Genomic DNA, 25,856 nt, shown 5'->3' with positions numbered 1-25,856 from the left:
AACACTATGCAGGTACATATTGAGTTGATTTGCGAGTCGGTTTAATGATCTACTTGGCACATACAAAATACCGACAACTCATTAACGTCCCCCTGGCAACGTCAAAAATGTCACAAGATCCTCTTTGTACTGTAGCTGACATCTAATTTTTTTTCTTTTATATCTAAGTAGATTTTATATGTATTCTTATAGAACTAACTGCTATAGCAGCCTCACCGATTCAGATTTCTTGGTTTGACTATAGCTGCACGAAATGATATTGTCAATTACTACTATTTTTGATGAGTTACCGTGGGTTTCTGAGACCAAAATCCCCGTGTAAAACATAATATGTTTCTCTGTTTTGTCAAAGATAATGATATGAATGACCATATGTTTTATACAAATTTTGGTCTTAGAAACAAATGGTAAGTCAACACATTCGTTTGAAAAATCGTGGATTTAAATATGAACATTGATGAAGATGTAACGACAACATACTATTATATTTTAGATTACATTTTAAGTAATAAGATTATTTTAACTATTTTATAATCGATACTTACTTTTTTTAAATTTGAACGCGTCCGATTGCACAACATGGTGAATAGCGCGAAGGGGAAGAATTGTATGGCTGTTAATTTATCTTTATAAATGGATAGCCGATTGCTTGGAAATGAGAGCTACTGCTTCGTTCCGATTTTAGCGTGCCCCTAGATGTTACGAGGCAGTTCATCCTGTCTACGTTTTTAGTTCGAATCCATACCACCGGTACAAAACGCAACCATCAGCGCCAAAATGGCGAAAATCAAATGGGCACAAAATACTATTTCTTTTAGCCAGTCCATTTTTATAGGTCAATGTATGGCTGACATTTATCTGTCAAAGCGACGTTTAAAATAGAGTTGCACGTGAAGATTGAAATACTTTGTGTAATACATTTTTACTCATCGTTGCTCATAAACAAGCTTAACAAGTTAAATAAAAACATGGCGGTCCGCGTACAATTTGAAAATAATAACGAAGTGGGAGTGTTTAGTAAATTAACAAATTCTTATTGTATGGTCGCAATCGGCGGCTCAGAGAACTTCTACAGCGTTTTCGAAGCGGAATTATCAGAAGCCATTCCCGTTGTACATGTGAGTATAGCCGGCTGCAGGATCATCGGTCGCATGACTGTAGCCAACAAGAACGGCCTGTTGGTACCGTCGTCCACGACTGACACGGAGCTACAACACATCAGAAACAGTTTGCCCGACAACGTCAAAGTGCAACGAGTCGAAGAAAGGCTGAGCGCTCTAGGAAACGTGATAGCATGCAACGACTACGTAGCTCTAGTGCACCCAGACCTCGACCGCGACACTGAAGAAATTCTAGCAGACACGCTGGATGTGGAAGTGTTCCGACAAACGGTAGCCGGCAACGTACTTGTAGGCTCTTATATAGCACTGAGTAATCGAGGGGGGCTGGTGCATCCAAAAACCACTATACAGGATCAAGATGAACTCTCCTCACTCCTGCAAGTGCCTCTTGTGGCGGGCACGGTGAACAGGGGCAGTGAAGTGGTGGCTGCGGGGATGGTGGTCAATGACTGGTGTGCATTTTGTGGCATGGACACTACATCTACTGAAATATCTGTGATTGAAAGTGTTTTCAAATTGAATGATGCTAAACCCACTGCCATCACATCCACAATGCGAGCATCTCTCATTGACAGCATGTCATAACACCAGTCGGCAAAGCTAATGACTATAGCATTTATGTTATGTGATGTTTAGTTTGTAAACATTTTCTATGATAAAATATTACAGGTAACATTTCCGTTGCCCGATCAATTTGCAAATACAAATTTTGAAAATGACATAATTGTCTAAATTACACAATGTACATATTGCTATTCCTTACTTGTTTTTTATTGTTGTGCAATATTTTTGTTGTCTTAATATTGTACAATAGTATGTAATTTACATGTATGTGAGGTGCAAAAGTTAAAAAAAATAATAAACTATTTTCTATAATTTGTTTTATTTCTTTGTCTCACAAATTTACTATTATTTTTATATAAAATATTCAAAACATACCATCATACATACATACATACATACATGGGGCATTACTTAATTTAATTATGTAAGAGTAAAGTCTTTAGTGAATATTGTGAATAAAAATAGATATATCTAAATATCAGATAATGAAATAAGATAATACAATTAAATCACATATATCTACTAACATAAAATGTTGAAGCAATATTTCGTAGACTGCTTTTGTTTTTGATGTGTTGCCTGCCTTAATTATATAGAGGGTTTTCCCTTCCCTATGTCATATTAATGCTAAATTTGTGGTTTGTATATAATAAAGAAGGACAATTTTGAATCGTTAAAACATCGGCAGCTGGCGGATATTAAATAATATTTTCTTTGTTTAAATAGTGCTACGGCCCACAGGTGGTCTTTTGTACGGCTTTTTTTCACAATGCTGTACACGGCCGGGTCGACATTGGCAACACCTATGTAGAGTCTTGTCTATAGTGGCCACTGCACTGCGTCAGTGCGGCTGCTGTAAAATTAATAAATTTAATTAAATTTTACGATTAGAGTATTTAACGCCATTACATTATACAATTTTTGTTTGAATACGAGCAACCGCATTAAATATTACGCGTTTTCATAAAATACTATTCACAAATGTATAACAAATGTAAGTTTAATATATATTTTTTTAATATTTTTTTTATTTGTGCATGAGGTATTTATAAATATCTTTTTAGAGACTAAAAGTTACGACATGAGTGGTTATATATGGTTTAAATCGCTACAAAAGACTTTCGCTATTATTGATTTTCTCGAATCCCAATACTACTCCATGTATCGTGCTGAATTCTGGCATAACCTAAGTGCCAAGTTTCTTTTGTTTAATACAATGAAGTTTTTCTGTAGACAATACCCGCAACCATGGGCGCTACAACAAGCAGGGGCAATTTATACCGGCAAACTCCGCCGGTGAGGTGAGAGACATTTACTTCCCTATTACTAACTTAACAACACTCTATAAAGGCAATTTTGCAGCAACCTAAACATATTCGTAGTTCTAGCATATATATACAACACATAACTATTGAGTAAAATTTATATTTTTCTATGTTTTGATATGGTTACTTTATATTTATAATTATTTAGTTGCACATGTTTTATTAAAGGAGTAGTGTATATTTTGTGCAACTTCCTAGAGCCGAACCCAATAAATATCGTTGTTTAACCTGTTAAATAATTGAAACATAGAATATATTTGTACGGGATGTTTAAAAATAGATAAATAGCATCCTAAAACATAGATCTGGGTTACCTTTTGTTATTGGATGAATTTAGAAAAAATAAATAAGAAAAAATTATTAGAGTTATCAATTATTGGGTTCAGCATCTCCTTATACATTGTGACATATCCAGTTATATGTAATAAAATTACTATGAAACATTAAAGTTGTTATTTTATATATATCAGCTTTTACAAAACATTTGATGATAAATATGTTTATCACAGCGCAGCCCTGAGCATCAGACCTTGGCGCTGGCATTACAAAGTCACCGGCTAATCTCTGACTGCGCTCAAATCATATCCATGCAATATCATAGAAGTTTTATGCATCAATGAATGCTTGATAATCTCTATGATATTGAAAATTTGTGAAAAGATATATTTAGTATTTGTATATAATGGGTTTGTGCCTCTCAGAGCATAGCCAAGGATGAGAATGCGTTATGTACATGAGACATAGGTTTTGTGTACATATAGATTTCTCTAGACTAAGTATAGTATCCAACTCTAGGCTCCCGCAATGTGCCTGCCCTCTAATGTTGTAAAGGAATGTAGATAACCACTTAGATATAACATTGACCTATCCAATGGCGGGGGAGTTAAAACTCCTCTGATGGGATGGGCTGAGACATGCAAGTGGTTGCTAAAGATGTTGCTTGGTTCAACCTCAGCGGGTGGTCACATGGTAGGAACATAGAGGATGATGGTAAATGCCAGCTGCCCTCTTATTTGGTTGTGGATGTATGTCTCTTGTGTTAGCTATAAATAGATATTGTAATAATATTTGTATGTATACAAACTTCTTCACTACATTTTCAATTCAGACTTGTAAATTGTAAATATTAAATTATCAGATATATCCCTTTATAAAAAACTAGCATAACTTTCTAACCGATTCACCATATCGTTTAAATACAAGTAGAATGTTGGGGTTACAAAACAGATATTTGTAGTATCAGTTACAACATGATAGTTTGGTTTCTGTTTCTGTTTGTGTGTGATGTATGAGAGGCAGAGAGGGGCAAGGGGGATTGCTGTCGAGGCTACAATGCCCGCTGACGGTTGCCGTGGCGTGCAGGGCTCCTGGCTGTCCGACAACCAGGACCATCAGCGGCGCTCCAACCTGCGGGAAGCCAGTGTGAGTTGATCATTAGATTTTTCATGTATCTACTGTGGGAGACGCTAAGTGTAGTTTTATATAAGAAATGTTCACTCAACAATTGGTTTACTGACTCATGGTATGGTAGTTCCCCTTAAATCGCGCAACTTGTATTTTGTTGTAGGTAATGACTTACTATATGTATTACCATAACTTTTTTTTATGTATACTTCATGTTTATGTTAAAAAAAGCATTTTTTTTTCAGCGAAACTACGAGCCCGAGGACTCCAAAGTTGACCAGCCCACAAAAAATAACTTCAAGGTACTTTATTAGCAGATGCTATATTAACATAACTAGCTTGTAGAAATCTTTCATAGATTATTCAGTTGTTTGTCAGCCAGTTTTTGTAAAAGATGGTCATTTGACAGGACGAGGATCATGACACGAAGAAAGAAGAAGACTTGAACACGTCCACTGATAATAACGCCCGCCCCTCCTGGATGAAGTCTAAACTAGCTGGAGGTAAGAGTTGAGAAATGTCTTGATGATTGACTTCTCTCCAAACATCTCTTATATACTTATTGCTTATTTGAGTTTGTGTAAAGTTGGTTTTTTCATGTAAAGTGAAGAAGATCAGCAACAAGGAGCGGCGGCGGCGGCAGAACGAAACGCTGCGCCGGCTGCTCACGCCCAAGAACGCGCTCATGGTGCTCAATGAGATGCTGCCCAAGGACCAGCTCGCCTCAGTCAGTACACGCCCCTCACCCCCACGCCCACACACCGTCACACCACCACACCACAATACACACAGAGCATAAGCAGCCTAGTTAGTTGCATATATCCTAAATGTGTGGTTGTGTTGCAGAATTTCAGAGTGGAGACGGTGTCGAGCCCCAACCAGTACGTAAAGCCGCACTCGTACCGCGCCAACCTCACGCTCGAGGGGAACGACTACAAGGGATTTGGTATGTAACCCTTGCCTTACACCTCCTTACACCTCAAGAGAAGAGAATTAGCAGTCATTAAAGCACCCGGAGACAGTAGCAGTTTGAGTACAAGACTCTTGTAATATTGCAGGTGAGAACAAGCTGATGGCGCGTAACGCGGCGGCGGAGCAGGCCATACGCGACCTCATCATCAAGAAGATGAGCAAGGCCATCAGTTACGAAGGTATCTCATTGATCACAGTTCCACGCGTCGAGTGACGATAAAACCAAATATGTTTGTGTTTAGTACTAATTCAAATAATTGAAGATTTTTGATCTGAAATAAAGTCGCGTTTGTGTCGTCAGTATCGGGGACGGGCGCCGGAGCGACCAGCATCGGCGAGGAGACGGAAGAGGAGCCGCTGCCGATGATCCAGCTGGCGTCCTTCGCGCTGCACAAGCTGTTCTGCGAGTGGGAGGTGGAGGGCCACAAGGTGCCGCAGCTGAAGCCGCCCTCCTCGGCGGTCAGTGTTCGCTCCCGTCTCGTCGTCTCGTCGTCTCGTCTAAGTAACGCGTTCAGTACGATACAATCGGTCGGTACGTTTCAGCAAGTGACGGAGTCCGAGTTCGCGATGGAGGTGGAGTCGGTGCCCCGCACTCCGCGCGGCTCCAAGAAGCCGAAGACGCTGCCGGCGGACGCGAGCACCATGCACCCCTGCATGCTGCTCACCTACATGCGTCCAGCCCTCGAGTACCGCGAGCTGGCCGCGCAGGGAGACCGCCCCCAGAACATGCTCTACACCTTCGCGCTCGACGTCGACGGCGCCACCTACATCGGCAAGGGTGAGCTCTGAACGTCCTCATCTCCCTCCTCGTCCTCCACGCAGCTCCACCGAGCCGCGCCGGACCTGCCCCTGAATATTAAATGGCCGCTGTGACAAAATGGGTACCGAATCAAAAGATTCGATTAATAGATCGACTGCAGATGTCTTTAGGAAAAATAATAAAAAAACATATTGTTTCCAGCATCCAACAAGAAGGAGGCGCGTCGCTCCGCGGCTCAGGCGGCCTGCAAGGCGATCTTCGGCATCGAGTTCAAAAACTCCGCCTCGTACTCCTCCTAGCTCACACATACACCTCGCACCTCGCACCTCGCACCACGACACCTAGAAGTTATGTGACCTTCCATTGTGCTGACACTTGTAACTAAGTTTGAGGAAACACACACAATGTGAACACACACAAGTAATGTGAAATAGTGTAGCTCACCCCGATAGTCTCCCTCTCGTAGATTCAACAGATGTATTTAACATTTTATCTCTACCTTTTGATTTCTTATATAATTGTAGTTAAAATGAGTATTGTCATGAGAGTGTTTCACATGAAAGGATTGTTCCTGATCAATTTTAATTTTTAATTTAGTATAAGTTTTACATTTAATTTTAAGTTGACGAAATGTTTTATTTATTAAGATGAATAAAAAAATTAAGATTGCTTGACATTTAATTTTTTACCCGGAGTGTTAGCAAGTTGGCAACATTTGTATGTGAACTCGCGCCCGGCTCTGCACATTAGTGACTAGCGGTCGCACGCGACTCCGTCCGCGCGATATTCAAAACGCGTCTTCTTCCAGACTATGTTCTATATGCATGGCGAATTTCATCGAGATCCGTTCAGCCGTTCTGGAGATATCTCCATACATCCATCCATCCATCCAAATATTCCCATTTATAATATCAGTAAGATTACCTTTAGGAGTGAAAAATAAAAGTGAATATTGATACGTAACTATATTTAATAACATTTAGATAATGCACATCTTAGATTTGTTTGCATTATACAATAATACCACCATATTTGATATTTGTAAAATAAAATACTATTCGGAATACTGATTGTTGACTGAATGAAAAGTTTCAACTTGACAATGTTACCAGATATACACATGTTAATGGCGAGTTATTTAAATCGGACTACGTGTGATTAATGCTACGATTTCTTGCACATATTCTTTCTTGCTGGGCGGACACACAAATTGGTGACGAACTCGATGACATGTCGTCATCCCTCTCGTTGTACTGGACAAAAGTGAGACAACGATATGGAAGATGAGTGACAAATATCATCTGCAGTAACACAAATATAAAGACGAGAACAAAATGTAACATGTACAGAACTAAGGCTATTCGCCGCTATACGCTACTCAGTGTTAGCTGATACTAACGCGCACGTACAACCTGTCTCCAAACTCATTTAATGTCGTACTCGGATACGTTTAGCGGCTTGATTCACACATTTTTGAAATTCGTTGTGAAATAGACCTACTTAATGAATATTTTAAAGGTACACTAAGGCAGTTATAAAAGGTACACGCTCCTGTCTCATGCGATCAGCGTCATGGCATGTGTTGATGTTGGCTTGTGGATCCGGAGAAATGGATATACAAAACAATTAAAATAAATTTGGAGACATCTTGTAGGTTTCTTGAGTATGTATGTCGTTAGACGAAGGGACAATATTGCACTACTGAAACAATATACATAAATAGCAACACTTGTAGAAACGTAAAAATATTGTAACATTAAAAATAAAAAGAATACGTTAAAAAACTGTAAAACTATCTTACAATACTCGAAATGTTGGCACGGTACCGGTACCTGATGGAGACTTCTTACATCTAAATAATTTGTATAATTTTGGACGTCAGTTTTAGCCGAAACGTATTCCTTGTATCTTCCAAACAAGTTGGCTGCTGTCACATTTCTTATCTGTTTAAAACAGAGGTAATGGTTACATTGTTCGTGATGTTTCTTATTTTCTTCAGGCTTAACTTCATTTACATCTAATCGTCCTATTGTGTGTTGCCTGTATATTTCCTTTTACATTCAAAACGCTACTTTCTTATCACTAGCAGATTGCTAGAGAAGTCATGGACATAGAACGTTTTCTAGTTCCACTAAACGGAGGTCAGCTTGCTAAAGGCGTGATGCCGGCTACAGCAGCCGGTACGTCCACATGGAGAGCGGGCTCTGCAGCAGTGCGAGGTGCGGCGACTCCTTGCCGCCCACCAGCAGCAGGTGCAGCTGAGTATCCCCGCCCCGCGCCCCGCCCGACTCCCCACCGCTGCGCCTCACCCCTAGCTCCTGCAGCTCGATGTCGCCCTGCCCCACGCCGGAGTCCGGGGTCATCGCCACCCCTAAGTTCCTCACGTCCGGCCCCAGGTAGTGTGGGTTGCTGAAGCCCAGCGACGAAGGTCCCGATGATATCCTGTTCACCTTTTCCGCACTCGCATAGTCCGACGTCGACAGTTCCGCCTCGTCTTCGCTCGCGCCTGTCGCGCTCTTAATAAATCTCACCGACGCCGACTTCGGAATGCTGATCACTTTAGTTTTTGGCGTTTTCGGTTCCTCGCCGTGCCCGTTCGGTGAAGTTTCCCTTTTGATGTCCTCCTCGTCCTCGGAGTCGAGGTAGACGAGCTTCGCGGCCTCGACGGGCGAGAGGACGGGCGTCGGTAGGATCATGTCGGCGAAGTCGGGTACGGAGATGGGTTCACGCGCAAGGTCCGCGCGGCGGGAGTCGGGCAGGTCGCCGGCGCGCGGGCTCTCGCCACCGTCGGCCGGCTGCCGCTCGTCGATGACGTAGGCGGAGCGCGACTTGGCTAGTGCGGGCCGCTCGGAGCGCGCGAGGCTCTCGGTGGAGTCTTGGTCCACGGCCGCCAGCACGCTGTACGAGCAGCGCGCAGCGCGGCGCAGGTGGAACGAGGATAACTTCGAGATTTCGCGCAGGAAGCCGCCGGGCGGGTCGGCGCGCGCGCGCACGCTTGCCCGCCCTTCTCCCATAATCGCCCCCGCCCTCGGCCGCTCGCCTTCCTCGATGCTCCCGCCGCCCCCACAGGCGCCTCCCACCAGCAGCGCGCGGCTGTCCACGCGGGCCGACGGCCACTTCACACTTTGGCTCATGCGCTCCCAGGTTTCTGTTGCTGTCGGAACGTTCAGATATTGAAAACGTTATAAATAAATCATTAACTTTTTTACAAGATAAATTAATATGTGTGTTGGGGTCATCAATAAACGAAAAATTTGATAGAGTCGATACCGAAATGAAAGCGCCACATTTCGTTGGTGGGGTGTCCGCGAGCCTCGCCGCCGAAGATGTAGAAGTGCGCGCCAGCGCGCAGGCCGACGTGTCCGCTGCGCGCTCCCGGCGCCGGGCCCCGCCCTGCGCGCACGCACGTCCACACGCGCGACACTGTGCAGCGATACTTTGTTGCAGCGGCAAGTCGGCAGTCGTGGCAAACACTCAAGTTGATACAGTGTGTTGTGTTACATACGGATGTCGTAGTGCCAAAGGTCGGCGCAGTCGCGCAGGTCGCACTGCCCGCCGTGCACATACAACCGGCCGGCCAGCAGCGCGGCCGCGTGCCGGTGCCGCGCCGGGCCCGCGCGCAGCGCTCGCACCTCGCGCCACGTCTCTGACTCTGAACGACAACAGTTTAAATTATTACCCTCGAAAGATAAGATATTAATTTATAGAGTTATAAAAATTTGTTGTGTTTGTACCATAGTGGAAGGCCCAGAGCTCATTGGTGGAGCCGCGCAGGTCCATGTAGCCGCCGTAGAGCAACAAGCAGTCGTCCAGCGCGTGCGCCGAGTGGCCGCGACGCGCGCTTGGGGACACACCCCCCGCCGCCCTCGTGCCGCGCCGCCTCGCCGCTCCGCCCCCGCACGATACGCGCCCCGGCAGCTTGCGCCACACGCATAACTGCAACCAACTCATAAAATTCTACCAACTTCCTTAACCACATGTCGCAAGCTTTTGAGTATCTTGTCGTTCACACAACGACGCACGATATGTGCTGGGTATTTGTGGCGGGCACGTCGTACTTGCGTGTCATATATCCAGAGCGGCGTCTCGCTGGAGGAGGAGCCGGGTTCACCACCGAACACGTACAACTTGTCTCCATGCGCGGTGGCGGAGTGCTCTTGCAGCGCGGGCGGGGGCTCCCCGCGCTGCTCCAGCCGCTCCCACTCGCCCCGGGCTGACACACACACCCGACCATTGTTAGCCTTGGCATTGTTATAAGTATATGTAACTCCACATTGCCATAAATGGTTGAATCAAATACACCATTTTAAGCAGTTTTGTATCTTGCATTTTGGATCTAAATAAAAACATACTTAATAAATAAAGTTTTTTCAAACGCTTTGTCGAGAATAACTCTTGTAACGGAGAGTGGAGATAAATAGTGATTGGGCACGTCCGGTGCGCGCCTGGAAGCTTGCCAAAGATCCGCGATGCTGCGATATTATGTAATCTTATATAGTATTATTAATAAATAAGAGATAAATATTCCTTAACGCGGAAATTGATGTTTTAGTATTGATTAGGTAGCGTGCATGTATTCATTACTACATTTATCTTTCTGCTTTACCAAGTGAGTATCGCCAAAAGTCCCTGAGCGGCAGACAGCCGCCGGCGCCGCGGCCTCCTAACACGTACAGGTGGCCGGCCAGCAGCGTCGCCGAGTGCTTGGCACGAGAGCACGGCGCCGCACCTACCGCACCTGCAGCGCTCTCCACGCACGTCCACATCTCACCTGAAAATCATACAGTTATTACAATATTAATAAATCCCCAAATCAAAATTTGATACTTGAGATCGATCCGCACGTTACTTTGATTAAGGAACAGGAGTAAAAAAACATTCGATCTAAAAATGTATCTGTAGTTTTATTCGACTGCTATTGTAATGTTTAAAGATTTAAAAAAAATTGTCGAGTAGACTGATTTTAGAACAGCAGCAGGGTTACCGCACCCTTGCAGCTATAATCACAGGGTTTAAGGACTCGATCTCGTTTCTCGGTGAAAATTCATCGCCCCGGCATCCCCTCGCAGTTCGGCCCTACGTCCCGGCCGCCGCCGCCGGCATCCCGCGCGTCACGCGTCCGTTAAATGAAATGCGAGCCTCCCTTGAACCCCGCACTCGCTGCTGCTACTTCATAAGTATTGCTCATTGATATCTGCGACCCTCCCTCACACAGACACTCGGTCGCGAAATGTCGTTTAAATCTGTAAATATTGACGATACGAGAGAAAACATTGGTTTTGTTGAAATCGAGAGAACTGTTCAATGATCGTTACATGTTATTATAATGTATTATATATAAATGTTTGTACTGAACCAAGTATTTATTCACGGCGATATTAAACAGTTACAACACTTTGTACGCCACGCGCTACGCGCTACGCCGTAGACGTAAGAGCAAGTCAAGATACGATTTTACAGCTAGTAAATTAATTTTACTTATTATTAATATTTATTGTATGGTGATTGTTTTGTACTTTTCCATAAGTTATTTAACACTGGATCACTTTGGAATGCAGTTCGCGAGTGCGTCCCTTTCTTCTAAAAATAACAGATTTATTTTAAAAGTAGTTATGTTTCCGTTAGGTTTTGTTTTTTGCTGGTACCAAAGCTAAGAGATCATAGTATCAATGTGTATTGCATCAAATATTTATCTAGGTCCGGGCAGCACGGCGCTCGCCGCTCGCAACCCTTTGTCCGCCCTCAGCCGCAACCCGCGGCTGCCCCGAGTTTCGCCTCCGCCCTGCGTCCGGTGTGTAAAAAAAACCAGACTACGCTTTTTTACCTTTTTCGTCGTCATTTGTTAAAAAGAGTAACCGTTTAAATTAGAGAGACTGTTTTCCACAGCCAAGTTTTTAAATTCAGCTGTATACAATTTTGTGTGGGTTTCATTTTGGTTTTTGAAATCTAGAAATCTGCAACGTCTTGATAATCCAAACCAACAAGCAATACATTCACAAGCATTACAGTGGTATGGTTATAAAACGAGGCTATGGCTAACAGAGATACTAAAGAACAAAGTTTATTTGACTAAATACATCTAAAAATAGTTTAGAAATGTGTCAGTCGCATCTGTTACTACATATGTATGTATGTAAGTTCTTGCAGAAATCGTTAGTACATCGATTTATCATAATTAATGTATTTTAATCACTACGGGGCCTAACGTTGAATAAAAGCGGTTTCACGAGTGCACCGCCTGCGGGCGCCGGGGTGGGCTCATGCTAGGCGGGGGCTAGTGTGGGGGCACGCCAGGCGGGGGCACTGCGTAGGTTGGGTGCCCGCTTATCTCATCGACGGCGCTTAGCTCTGTGTGTGGGCCGAGCTCCGTTGCCACATCAGTGGACTTAATTGAAGGTCCCTGCACAGCTTTTGATGTGTACGTAAGTAGAACATCTCTACTCCGTGACTTTTTAGGTGTTTTAATTTTAGGTGATATATAAATTTGGATAAAGGGCAAGTTGCTATTTTAAAAAGTACTGAAAATGTGCTACGGTTTTGTACGTGTACATATGTATGTCCCACCACTAACATAATTAACACGCATTACTGTCGGCAAGGAAGCGCTTGTTATGCATGCAAATCTATGTTTTTCATTTTATATATATTTCAAACGATATGGTTTCGATCATTTATATGGCACGTACATACTTCGTACTGTTCACGTAGGAAGTATATCATTTTCCGTCAAAAATCACTTACGTACTCTAGCTGTTTCACTCTTCAGCAACCTTTGCTCCATGTAACGAGCACGGATCTTATCCACTCAATTTGAGGTTCGTTTAAGCTGAAACTAGTTTCAAGGTCACATGGCAGTTTTATATAATATAATGTATGTGATATAGCCTGTATGTAGAGCTTTCTTGTGCTATACTGATACTGACTCATGTATTTGTTGGGGTTTCTATCTTTTTTTTTCCATTTCATTATTTTACATAAACATCCCTATTTAGTGAGTGTAACCACACTACAAGTACTATGATGTTTATAAATTTGATATCCACTTACGAAAGAACTACATAGAATGTAATAGTTTGGTAACAGAGATGTAAAGAAAGATTTAAATTTTCTCCCCTTTTCCGGAAGCGCATTAAAAGGCAGGTTGCGGGCGCGGCGCACAGCGGCGGCGTTGTGTGCTTTGCTGTGTGTAGGGCAGGGCGCACGACGCTTTGTATCGGCCCCATGCGCGTCGTGAGTACGGTTGCTCGCGTGACGCTTGTTTTATTGTAACGTGCATTTGACTACGAAATGCCGCACGCGATACACTTTATATACTTATGTACATAGCTTGAAATATTGCAAGGAGATAAAACATAGTTTTTATTGATATTTTATTATACAAAGGTTACTAAGGTTTATGCTTTGAGTGAAAGGGACATACACTTGTAACAAATGTATGTAAGATTTTTTTGAGTTTATCGAAAAAACACTTGTTCCGTGTTGCTTGTTAACTGCAATATTCTGTGCATTGTCGTTATACTGATCAAATAAAAACAGCCGGCACGGCGCGGCAGTGTCATCTGTCACATTGTCTAGTCGCAATCATCGACACGATGTCACATTTACATCGATTTAAATTCCCGACACGGGGAAGGGCGCAGCCCCAGCCGGCGCGACGTCGACATGGGCCCGACAAATTGGATTTCAATGCCCCATGTGCAGGTTGCATTCACCAAATTCTCTTAGATGAAAAAATCATATTGACAATTTGAAAACATCTTCACTTATTGATGAAGCTGGTTAAAATTATATTTGACACGTGATATGTTTCGTCATCATCACTTTTATGGTTACTCATAATAATGTAATATTTAATATTTAACATGTTATAATTAAGTAAAAAGCTGAGTCAATACAAATTTTGAAGTTCTAAGTTACTTCCAAGAACGTCAAAAAGAGCTGATGTGTTTCTTTATCTGAGGATCAGTACGGTCGGGCTCACATTAACAAAATATTTCTCTTTCGTGTATTTCAAAGGGATCATAGCAAGCTAGCACATTATCTGATGAAGGGTACGTTTTTCATTTAATATCTTATTCAATGAGGTATCAGTATTATATAAATTATTGTATAAGAAAGAATAAATAATATTATATAATACTAGATAAAGTCACTGAAATGTAGTGATTACTATAGAAGTTAAATACAATTGAACAAGTTATCTTACTAATATTATAAATAAATACGAATATTTAGACGGGTGGAAGTTTGTCTGAAGCACGGATGTATAGATCTAACTGAAATTTGGTATAGATGTAGAACATAGTCTGGAGAAACACATATAATAAAGTTTTATAGTTATTACTTGTTTAATTCCGCGTTGAAGAAGTCGCAGTCGGGTGCTAGTTTTCGATATGTTTAACATAACACCGAGCGTAAACATTGAGACCGAGGTTGAATCAACAGGATAATAATCATTAATTCTGAATATACTTGCGTAGTTATTAATTCGTAAACCTATTTCATAAACCATCTTCAAGAGTAGACAATAATAATGACAAGCTAATGAGACCATCAAAGTCTTTCCAAATGTCAAATACTCGAAAAGATTATTGCCATCAAAATTTTAACTGTGGATTCGCCACAACTCACTTTATTTACACACAACAGAATGCAAACAAGGAAAAAAACGCTTTAACACTTCATACTTAAGGTAAGTTATTGCTCACGGCGAGGTACCCGTCTGGTTTAGAGGGTGAGCAGCCCTCACGTGGCCGCTATCGACGCTGTTATGTAATAACATCCAGTCTGTTCGGCTCTCAACGACCAGACGCTTGTTCGGGAATAATTAAAAGGAGACATGTTCAATAATTGTACAGCTAATCGAGCTAACTGAGCGATTGAATTCTTACACTACGTCTAATTATTACTTAGAAAACGTCCACGAACTCCACGAAGACTTTTCCGACAATTTTCTAGAGATGGGTAGAACGAAAATAAGCCGTACAAGCAGCTTCAAGAGGATGGTATTAAGTGGCAAAATTAATATTTGCCATTAAAGGGACTGATGCAGAATTTTGTTGCCGTCACTTAAATGTCAATATGTATCTTGGCTTCCTCGACAAAACTATGATGTTCCTCTTAACAGGTTTCTTAATGCTTCGAGCGTACAGAATCTGAATCCAAAACTGTATTGACTGTCGTAAAACCCAGACGATAACGATTAATCAAAACTTTGTTAGCAAACAGTAAGGTTAGTTGCCTCCGAGCGATCCCAGTCGCTCACTAAATCAACTATTGAACAAAGACTTTTTACTGAGGAATGTTTTTTAATCGACGGAAATTTTATACTTTGAAACTGTGTATAAATGTTAGCAAATACGCAAATAAAACAATAAAGTAAATAGTTTAATCTTATTTTGTAGAAATAGTAGTTATTTATAATTTTACCATATGAATTAGCTGATTCAGTCTCAATATTAACCCTTCGATTTTGTCATCAAAATGTAGAAGGTCTATTATCAAAAAAATGTAACTTCACTATTGTATTCTGATGTATGCAGTTAAAAGGTTAATAAAAGAGGTGAAGGTAATATATGTGTCATGTAGAGTAGTAGTAGTACAGCAGAGGTGAGAGCTAAGCTCAGTGTGTGGGCCAGGACACCGCCTGCGGCCGCGAGATACACTTGACACTGTTTGTAGGCTAACATTGTACCATCTGGTAGGGATAGGTACCTCGATTATGTTTCTGTCTTAAAATTACTACAATAATTAATATTATACATCATAATATAACTAAAATTAGTTTTGGATCACGTCAAAAAATTCTCACTTGTTACGTATCGGTTAATGAAGTTAGTAATTACATTTCATGTATGAGTTCGGTTGTGATTATCAATGGATTTGTTGTATTTACTAGCTGCCAACCGCGACTCCGTCCGCGTTATACTAAAAATATATATAATTAAAAGCGTGTGTGTTCTTCCAGACTATACTCAACATCTATGCTAAATTTCAGCGAGGTCCATGCAGCTGTTTTAGAGGTAAATCATAACAAACGTCCATCCATCCATTCAAACATTTGCATTTGTATAATATAATATTATTAGTAAGATGTATCAATGTAATCTATTTTTAATTGCAACACATTGTAATCAGTTGTTAACAACATGTAGCTGTCTTTTGTCAACAAAGAAACCCTTTAAAAATTATGGGAGTTAGGATTTTAAAGAGTCAAAAAACGTTGTGTTGTGAAACAGGGGCATTGTGTCGTTCACTTTGCGTAGAGGTGTGAACATCCCTCTGCCGGGACATCGAGGGGTTAACAACCACTACACGACGTGCAGATAACAATGAACAACAGCTTAACAATATCTTGTGTTTTACTTAAACAGTAGTTTACTCTTTAAATTCTTTCTTATCCATTATATAAAGTTTTCCATTGGACTTCTTTAAAAACCTAATTATGATAAACAATTAATCCGAAACTCTGCTTACTCTAAAAACAACTAAGAATTTAAATCTTTTAATTTTAAACCTTTACAATTTCACTTCCAATGAAAACTCATTAAAACTGTTAGGTTTAGGTACATATCTTGTTACTAACTATTATACATTTTAATGAAATCAACCAACGGAGTTATTAAGCCTTGCGTTAACAAACGATCAGATTATTTCTCGGCACAAACAAGGGAAACCAATTTGGTAAGTAAAAATGTCCACGTTCGCTGCGAGCCTTTGTTAATAAAGAAATTGTTGGTGCGATATAATGTATCAATAGTTCTTATTTCGAATGTATGGTAGTGGCAGGTAATCTTTTAACATTGCTATGAGGATGTAAGGCAGGATCAGTTCCTTACTGTTAATTTAGCACGTCTTAGCAGAATTTAGGTTAGGATTACCTAACCTAAATTCTTGTCAAGAAAATGTGTTTTAGTGTTATAGCAGAAAATAATAATAAATACCAGATAAAAGTCAATAAAAACTAAATATTTGAAGAAATAAACTCCTATGTTATTCGTTTAAAATTGTTATCATAAAGTGGGTCAATAATTAAACACAATCAATATTTAAACAAACAATTAATTGGATTTGATAAATTCTGCAAAAATCATCAGACGCCTTTGTTAAGATTTAATCTTATAGCGCGACATCAAAAGATCACGTGTTCAGATCTGCAGCCTCGCCATCCTCAGTTGTACACTAATTAAAAAACAAAGCAGCAAGTTGACAATATCAGTGCAGTATCATCAGTGCAAACATCTCGATACACACTTACCCTATATATTCAATACTTTGCTCATTTTTGGTCTACAGCTTCCCTAAATTTTTCGACGAGAGATCTTGAGGAAACTAATCATCAGTTATGTAACAAAATCTAATTATAACAGAGATGACCTAGAGAATAAAGTCGCAGTAAAGTTGTAAAAAACCTTAACTAGCAAAATACCGTTATTTCGCATGTATTTTTCATAACAAAGGATATAACTAAGAGAAGAGAGACAGTTGTTACTTAACTACTATAAAACACTAAGTAATGGTAGAAATCAGCAGACCAGACTCCGATTAATTAAGGTACAGTACGGGAAACGTACGCACTTAGCATTTTTCAAGCATCTCACGAGTGTTATCATTACTTAACTAAGACTGTATTACTTACCGGCCACTCAGCATCTTTCTAATATCACTATTTCAAATATAGCACTAGCGAAAATTTCATGAAATATGTAAACAAAGTATACACATATCGTAGGACTTATTTTTGTTTAAAAATTGACGAGAACAATTTATTAAATTAATGTAACAAAGTGCAATGAACCGGCAGTTGTTTTGCGCAAGGAAAAGCTCTCCCGTAGCGGAGGTGCGCAAGGGACTGAGGGTTGCTTTGCCCGGCAGTGGGGTACGTTCAGAAACAATCTGATTTCTGCAATACGCAGGCGTGTGTTTATTGTTACGTATTCGCCTCTACGCGATGTTTACGAGCTCATTTTTAATTATTAATACCTGTGCCAGCCGTAATAATTGAAGGTTAATATTCGGAAAATTATTAAATAGTTCTAATGGCAAATTTAAACGTAAAACGGTGGCAGCAGCGAAAGGGTAAAACTAACCCAGTTCAACACTAACAAGAACGGGCCGCGTATCATATTTAGTGTTTAATTTCACTTATTCAAAATGTTAATATTGCATTAAAGCCCTTAATCTGTTATATAACGTGGTTAAATATTATTTAATATGTCATAAGCAATATAAAAATATATTTGACAACAATGTTCTTTAAGGAAAACTGAAAACACATTTCAGAACGTGCATAATCGATAAGGCGGGAAAGCGGCGAAAGCGCGGGAAGTCCGCAGGGGTAGCCATTTTGTCGGGTGCGTTGCTATGACAACGTTAAAAAAGAGACTAACATTACGTGATGAAGCAATAAATAAAACAAAAAAATATTTTAATTTGAACATTTTAATCAGATTTTAATGCGTGTACAGATTTACTTGCTTAACATATCTTAATACGAAATGCAGTTAATGTGCTTAGAGTAATTATACAAAACCCAAAATGTGAAAAAAAATTATTTAAATTTGTAAACATAGCGTATGCACCAGTAAAATCTGGTAAATTCGGGGCGCTAAACGGATCAGTGAAGCAAGTGAAGCCAATAAATCAGCACCTGCTTCCCACCTCGTCCCCGGAGGGCGTCGTAAATATATACTAAGCAGTACACGTGTCTGCGAAACCCGAAAGATTTGTGCCAGTGAAAGAAAATGACACGTTATATAGATTTGTTGATCTTACTCACTAGAGAGAAGCTATGCTACTATATACGCATACTAAAAATTAATTTTGATTATATTATATTAATATTAATATTAAAAGATACACAGTTAACTTTCATTTTTCTCATTTTACTTCTTTTTTAAAATAAATATACATATCGCGCAGTACATGGATTAAATAGCCCTCAATTAGTTTTTCCATCCTAACATTATCAAAAGTACAGCGAATTACGGTTTAATAAAAGACATCACGAACGATCACTCAAGTGATTACGTTAAGTGACGACCTCCACAAACGAACCTGCATTATTCACAAGTTCTACAAGATTTTCGAAACACACAAAATGGGCAAAGCAACCATTGCATTTTACGAGTTTGTAGTAAGATTCAAATAATATAAGGAATGGTTTATGCGTTTAGCATGTATGCAGCTATTAACTATAACATGTGGGAAAGTGGGTAAAAAATGTGGGTCACTGCGGACCTAGGAAAAGGCGTGGCCGATTGCCTGTACGATAGTGTTTTAGATCATTGACCTCATGCCATTTTATTATTTGAATATACTGAGATAATTTTTTTGGATAAATTAGTGCTTATTTAGCTACTTCAGTAAAAATGTTATACTTTTATAATAAAATAAACAAAAACCTTATACTTATCGTTTAATGCTTTACTTTGTTTTTTTGCAGTTTCGTTATTCAACGTAAGAATATTGACATTGTTCTATCAATTTTCTCTCAATCTCGTAATGTGTCGTCAGCCCATTCTAAGTACAATTCAATTCAGGGATTCAATTAATCGCGGCGATTAGTTGTCAAGGCCGGAGGAGGCAAGAATTGGTTTATCTTGATTAAGCGGAACGATTCCGTAGGGAGAGATTACTCTATTTTTCGGACGCAAGTGATCGTACAAAGGAATTTAGATTTTCTTTGGCTCAAGTGTACAATTTCGGTTAACGTTGTTATATGAATGTGCCATTGCTTATTGTTACTGCAAAGCAGTGCATTAGACTCAGAGGAGGCTACTGAAATGTCGATACCACAACAATATTCACATAACAACTCACTGTTAAGTACTTAACAGACTTTCTCTTTAAAAATAAACGTACCTTCGCGTGTTTGATTATAAATATCTTGAGAACTCATACTGGCCAAGAAGTGGATGACCTGAAGAAAAAAGTAACATTAGTAAGTTTAGTATTACTTACTAATCTCTATAAATGGACTGGCTATACGACGTAGTATTTTGTGCGTATTTGATTTCGCTATTTTGGCGCTGATGGTACCAGTTTGGATTAGTGGTGTGGATTCAAACTAATAATATAGACATAATTAACTGTCATTTAACATCAACTGGCCCGTTTAAATTGGAACGAAGGAAAATCAGTCACTTATAAGCAATCGCCTAGAGTTGGGTTATTAGGTCTATTCCATCAAGCTGGCTCTGTGCGGTTTGATTTACATCTTTGAATTATTTGCAGATGTGTGAACTACGTACATTCTTCTTCACCATAAGAAGTTTTGATTATTGTAATTTGGTAAACTTGGCGGGGAATCTCTTCTCTTTTTATACTTTTATCATAGTTTTCCTAATGTTTTAATTGTAAAGCCAGGCCAACAACATAAAAGCCCTGTCATGAGGGCGACACAATCTAAATTAATATTGCAACACTTTACATCTATGTCAATACATCATACGAACTTCCGAATTTTATTTCCTCAAGTCTAAGAATATAAGGTTCTCCGCAATAAGACGAAGACTTGCATTTTTCTAGATAGCCTAAATAAATAAACAGCAAGCAATCCTACCTTGAATTTTGTGTATTCAATCCAAACAGAATCTTTACATAATAATTCCTATAACGAAAATCCGAAACAACTGTCACTGTCATATCACTCATCTGCTGTCATCTGTCATTACTTTATCTCATAAATGTCTGAAATTATTCTTTTGAATAAAAAATATAATTGAAATGTAATTAGATAAATATATTACACCGTTTGGTTCTATGCAAGCAGTCAATAAGATATTACTAAAACGATCGCGGCCGTCAGTGTTCGTCTAGGTCCGACTGTGCACCGTTTACAAAACTAGGAAGTAATGCAGATGTACATTTACTTGTTGGATACAGGTGGTGCGTAGGACGTACGACGTAGCACTGTGCTTACCTGTTTGTAGATACAAAAGATTCACGCTCCGTTTGGGATTGTTACAGATAATATCCCATGAGCGACGAGTGCTCGAAGCCAAGCGTAGAATTGTTGCTGAGCAGACAAAATGACGCGCCCCGGTCCCCCGAGCGACAATCTCCCGACAGTAAGCTATTTACTTGTTAATTGTTTGTTTAATAATTATAAAAACATACAAACAGGACAATAGAAACTTGACTTGTACCTTTTTAGTGTCTTAATTCCTTTTAATGCTTGTATTATATGTATATTGTAGTTAAATATTAATTATTATTGTCATTGTATAGTTAGTAAAATGATTTGTATTAAAATCCAGAGAGTCTGAAATTATTTGAATATTGATTTTTATATATTTGTAAGTTGAAAGATATTAAAAGTGATATGATATACTAATTGCTTGGGGACAAGTACATACTTGCTTGATAAGATATGTGGAAGTAAATTATTTGTCTGTTTACAAAGTGCACACAGAGATCTTATTGCCAAAATAAAATAAATAACTGGCTTGATTAATAGTGAATATGATCTTAATGATAATTTAAATACTTTAATCTTAACAATTAAAACCTTAAATTTTTTACAAAATTAAAGAATTTTGAAGAATAAACAGTAAAAGTATATACGAGGATTTTTTAAAACATTCTGCCACTACAATTTATTATGTTAGTAATGTCAAAAACCAATTTAACCAATCAATTAATTTCATTTGAAGTTTGAACAAAGAATTAACCAATTGTGAGGTATCACTTGGTAATGTGGGTGGTCTGTTTCTATTTATTTTCTTAATTAATATGGTGTTGCAATGTTTGTTGGTTGCCAGTTAAAGTAATTGAACATAGGAAAGTAACAGCGGAACTGTGTGGTGACATGTATCAATGTGACATGATATGTGCTGGTTGCAGGTGAAGCTGGTAGTGGTGGGAGACGGTGGCGTGGGCAAGAGTGCCATCACCATCCAGTTCTTCCAGAAGCTGTTTGTGACGGACTATGACCCAACCATTGAAGACTCTTATATACAGCACACTGAAGTGGACGGACAGTGGTGCATTTTGGACGGTACTTACATGTTTATGTAATTCTTATCTCTATTTTCTTTATACCAAAAGGAGGGTAATGAGTTTTATGTAGTACAAAGTAGGTTGTAGGAATATAAAATGGAGCTGTAGTATTCAATTGTAGAAGCGATAGGGGCAGGTTTATGCCCAGCAGTGGGCTACATATGGTGGGAAAGAAGAAGAAACAATGGTCATTTGTAGGTTCTGTTAACAAGGTAGTAGGTAGTTCTCATCATACACAAAAATCTATTAAGTGGTTTAGTGTTACAGTGCAGTTGTTTTTTAAGTTTAATTTTTATAAACATACAATAATCTTTATATTAATAATATAAGTGTAGAAGTAAGGGATGAGAGTGTGCTGTGTGTTGTTCCAGTGCTGGACACGGCTGGACAGGAGGAGTTCAGCGCGATGCGGGAGCAGTACATGCGCAAGGGGGACGGCTTTCTGCTCGTGTACTCCGTGACAGATGCGCAGAGCTACCAGAACATCCGCCACTTCCACACGCAGATTCTGCGCGTCAAGGACAGGTCGCTCCGCTCATACACACATCGCATTCACAATCTTTTCTAGCTAACATAATACAAAAGATCTTTTAAAGTGATTTTATCTAATAGACCTAGATGTCAGCAACATCTGTTGCACGCAGGTATCAGCTCCACCGGTGCAATACCACCACCATTCAGACCACCAATGGATTCGGCCACGGATGGAATGTTTATAAAGGAGAAATATTCTCTTTCTGTGCGCCCTTTTCTCCGGCGATTAAATGTAGGCGATGCATCTGTCTTTGCCTACATTTCGATGTTCGGCGAATTTAAGTGGCCGCTTGGCCGTTTGCCATCTTATTATAATAAAAAATGGTTGTTGTAGACAAAATAATAAGGTATAAATTAAAAGTGCGTGTGTGTGTGTGTGCGCAGGGAGACGTACCCGATGCTGGTGGCGGCCAACAAGGTGGACCTGGTGCACGCGCGCGCAGTCAGCGAGGAGGCGGGCCGCGAGCTGGCGCGTGCGCTCGCCGCTCCCTACATCGAGACCAGCGCCAAGGAGCCGCCGCTCAACATCGACGCCGCCTTCCACGAGGTCCGCCCCGCCCCCGCCCCCGCCCACAGCCCCGCCCCCAGCCCCGCCCACAGCACTCACGCACTGCGGCATGTTGCAGCTGGTGCGCATCATCCGCAAGCACCCGCAGCAGGAGGAGAAGCAGCGACGTCGCCGGCGCGGGCTCGGCCGCTGCGCGCTGCTGTGAGCTCCCCACCGGCCGCATCATCATCATCTCACCTCACTGTACTCGGCTCATTGATACTTCTACTGAGGCGACGTAAGTTGTCAACATCCGACCATTTTAGTGACTAAGCGACTTAGACAATACAATATTATGGAGATTCGTACATGGCGGGGAACGCCGACGATCTTAACAGAGGATCGCTCACGACCCGTTTCCTGAAAAATGCGCTGTAATTTTGGAAATGGCGCAACAAATCTGTTTAGTTAAGTGATAGTCGCTGAGCCGGTACTAACCGATAACACAACTCGCGTCAACAACTCCACTTTGTGCAGTGGGAGCGCGCGCAGACATGCTATATTACTTTCGAAGGTTTCCGTCGTTTTGTAAAAGAGGGAGACGAGAAACTCCCTGCACAATATTCACTATCGGGACAAATCAATATTCAATGTTTGAGATCGATTCCAAAATTATTTTAATTACAGTTTATGTTTTGGTCAGAAATTCCGCACAAAATTAATTTGTGGTGCAATTTACACTTTACATAAAATGTAGATATATTCTGTTGTATGATGTCAGTCGAGCTTGGCGAGAGACGAGAGATGGCGCTTCTCATAACTGTATGAAAGTTACTGTGTTGTTGTTGAGCACAAAGTTTCATTTGAAGACTGTTTAAGAACACAAATATTATTGTAATTTGCACTTTATATTTTTGTTATTATTTGTTTATACAATTAGTTGTAATATAATTGTTTATATGTTAGTACATAATATTGTAAATTAACTGAATACATCAAATTCAAATCCCTGTCGATGTTGGAAATATAATAAGCTGTAAGCGATACCAAAACAATAAATACCAAAGATTACAAAAGAAATTAAATGTTTCAGAACGACAACGATTATATTTTGTAGTTGATAAGAAAATGTATGGAATTGAAATTAAATATAGGGATAGTAGATATGTGGAGGCTCATTTGATGTATATATTGGATAAATGCATTTTAATATAAAATTATATAACTGTCTGGACACAATGCGTGAACACTTTCACAAAACGTATTGTAATGTTTAGTACATGTAGTCGGCAATGTTTAACTGTATTTTGTAATCCACAAAGTTCTGTTACGATTATTTATTTATAAATTGTACAAGACAATATCGCAAAGTTGCTCGTTTATTTGTAAGACTCCATGTCGGTATATTTACTTGTAATATACAAAATATTAGTATTGTCCATACATTATGTAAACTTTTAATAAATATAATTTCTCCAACGATAAGATTCCAATAACTGTAAGTGTCATGCAATCATTGTTTTTTTCTCGCGGCAGTCTCCTGTCTGTGGCAATACTTTCATCTAACAATTCCCACAATTTGACTTTGCTATAATTCTAGGCATTTTCTGTAGAATAAACAATGTATTAAGAAGGTTTGTTACAGCGCCATCTGTTAGTAATTGCGGATACTGTATCGTTAGACTTTGCTTTGAATTGTCAAACTGCTTGAAAGTACGGTTAATATTTCAAAATGTACTTTCTAATGGTTGAAATTCCAGCTTTTTTCCATTGGAATATTCTTAATTTCTACAAACCAAAGATGTAAGTTGAAGCCGTTTAGTCTAGTCCTACGTTACTACGCAGGCAGCAGACAGCAGGTAGCAGAGAGCGCACAGGCAGGAGCACGTCGCTCACTTCACTAGATGTAAGCATGAAGCATGTTGGTGTATATTGTTGTTAATGTATGTTTGTAACACAATTAAAATATGTGTCTATTGCTTGTTTCATTTCATACAATAAATGTTGCCGAAACTCAGTCGTAAATCTATAAAAAATAATTTTATAAAGGTAAAGTCGTAAATAAAGCAAAGATGAGGTGTTGCCGGGACGTGCCGCGCGACGCCGACACGCGCTTAGCCTCCAGCTTCCAGCCTCCGCCGCCACAGATTAACCTAATAATAACAAACGTCCCTCCCCTCTATTATCCTCATCTCCCGCACCTCTGTGTACTTTATCATCGTCAATAATAAAAATCCTCCACAATTTGTATAATAATGTAAAATTACATAAAATTAATCTTTGTTCATTGAAGTTATGTTTGTGATTTAGTTAAGATTAAACTGCGGGATCCCATGTTGTGTCTGTCTATATTAAGCTGTTCTCGCAACCGTGGGTTTCTGAGACAAATCATCTTTTTGAAATGATATTGTTATCTCTGTATTGTCAGTGATAGTGATATGTTTTATATACAGAGATTTTAGTCTCGGACGCCAACGATAAATCTTTCTGAAGGTTTCTACTAACAATAACACTTGTATCGAAACACATCATCTTCCCTTCATCTCACAAGTATTTCCGGTGAGGAATTTTATTGCTCTGTTATCAGTAAAAGTATGATAATTGTCTCTATTAATTTCAGTTCTAATATAAACAATTTTATGTCTGCTAAAAATATTTGTTTTAGTTCCACAGTCACTTTTATTGTA

General features: G+C 39.8%; 4 protein-coding genes across 6 annotated transcripts; 3 read left to right on the top strand and 1 right to left on the bottom strand.

The window, feature by feature from the left end:
• Positions 1-857: 857 nt before the first annotated feature.
• eIF6 (eukaryotic translation initiation factor 6) lies at positions 858-1,997 on the top strand. The gene has a single exon (XM_013314654.1). The coding sequence runs from the start codon at positions 969-971 to the stop codon at positions 1,704-1,706; it is 738 nt and encodes a 245-aa protein (XP_013170108.1). The 5' UTR covers positions 858-968; the 3' UTR covers positions 1,707-1,997.
• Positions 1,998-2,480: 483 nt separating this feature from the next.
• On the top strand, positions 2,481-6,787 carry LOC106119703 (uncharacterized). 2 transcript variants are annotated; one of them, XM_013314833.1, is made up of 11 exons: positions 2,481-2,679; positions 2,919-2,986; positions 4,373-4,432; positions 4,660-4,716; positions 4,824-4,917; positions 5,020-5,141; positions 5,261-5,360; positions 5,473-5,565; positions 5,688-5,845; positions 5,930-6,164; positions 6,348-6,787. In XM_013314833.1, exons 1-11 carry the CDS (start codon positions 2,667-2,669, stop codon positions 6,443-6,445), a joined length of 1,098 nt encoding a protein of 365 aa, XP_013170287.1. In that variant the 5' UTR covers positions 2,481-2,666; the 3' UTR covers positions 6,446-6,787. The 2 variants fall into 2 exon arrangements, with proteins under 2 accessions (XP_013170287.1, XP_013170288.1); XM_013314834.1 differs by lacking the exon at positions 4,373-4,432.
• Positions 6,788-7,088: 301 nt separating this feature from the next.
• Positions 7,089-20,797, bottom strand: LOC106119680 (uncharacterized). Its single transcript, XM_013314786.1, has 8 exons — positions 20,710-20,797; positions 20,010-20,067; positions 10,753-10,917; positions 10,205-10,359; positions 9,881-10,082; positions 9,652-9,798; positions 9,417-9,569; positions 7,089-9,300 (listed from the first exon to the last, which is right to left on the bottom strand). The coding sequence occupies exons 2-8, from the start codon at positions 20,044-20,046 to the stop codon at positions 8,315-8,317; spliced, it is 1,845 nt and encodes a 614-aa protein (XP_013170240.1). The 5' UTR covers positions 20,047-20,067; positions 20,710-20,797; the 3' UTR covers positions 7,089-8,314.
• A 29-nt stretch (positions 20,798-20,826) lies between these two features.
• LOC106119681 (ras-related protein M-Ras) lies at positions 20,827-25,461 on the top strand. 2 transcript variants are annotated; one of them, XM_013314788.1, is made up of 6 exons: positions 20,827-21,009; positions 21,117-21,217; positions 21,993-22,146; positions 22,520-22,673; positions 23,067-23,229; positions 23,309-25,461. In XM_013314788.1, exons 2-6 carry the CDS (start codon positions 21,179-21,181, stop codon positions 23,393-23,395), a joined length of 597 nt encoding a protein of 198 aa, XP_013170242.1. In that variant the 5' UTR covers positions 20,827-21,009; positions 21,117-21,178; the 3' UTR covers positions 23,396-25,461. The 2 variants fall into 2 exon arrangements, with proteins under 2 accessions (XP_013170242.1, XP_013170241.1); XM_013314787.1 differs by having other exon boundaries at positions 20,828-21,035.
• Positions 25,462-25,856: the final 395 nt, after the last annotated feature.

Source organism: Papilio xuthus, unplaced genomic scaffold (assembly GCF_000836235.2).
Source record: "Papilio xuthus unplaced genomic scaffold, Pxut_1.1 DF827135.1, whole genome shotgun sequence".
Lineage (NCBI taxonomy): Eukaryota > Metazoa > Arthropoda > Insecta > Lepidoptera > Papilionidae > Papilio > Papilio xuthus.
The sequence above is the reverse complement of the archived record's forward strand: the minus strand, read 5'-3'. Positions and strand labels throughout refer to the sequence as shown.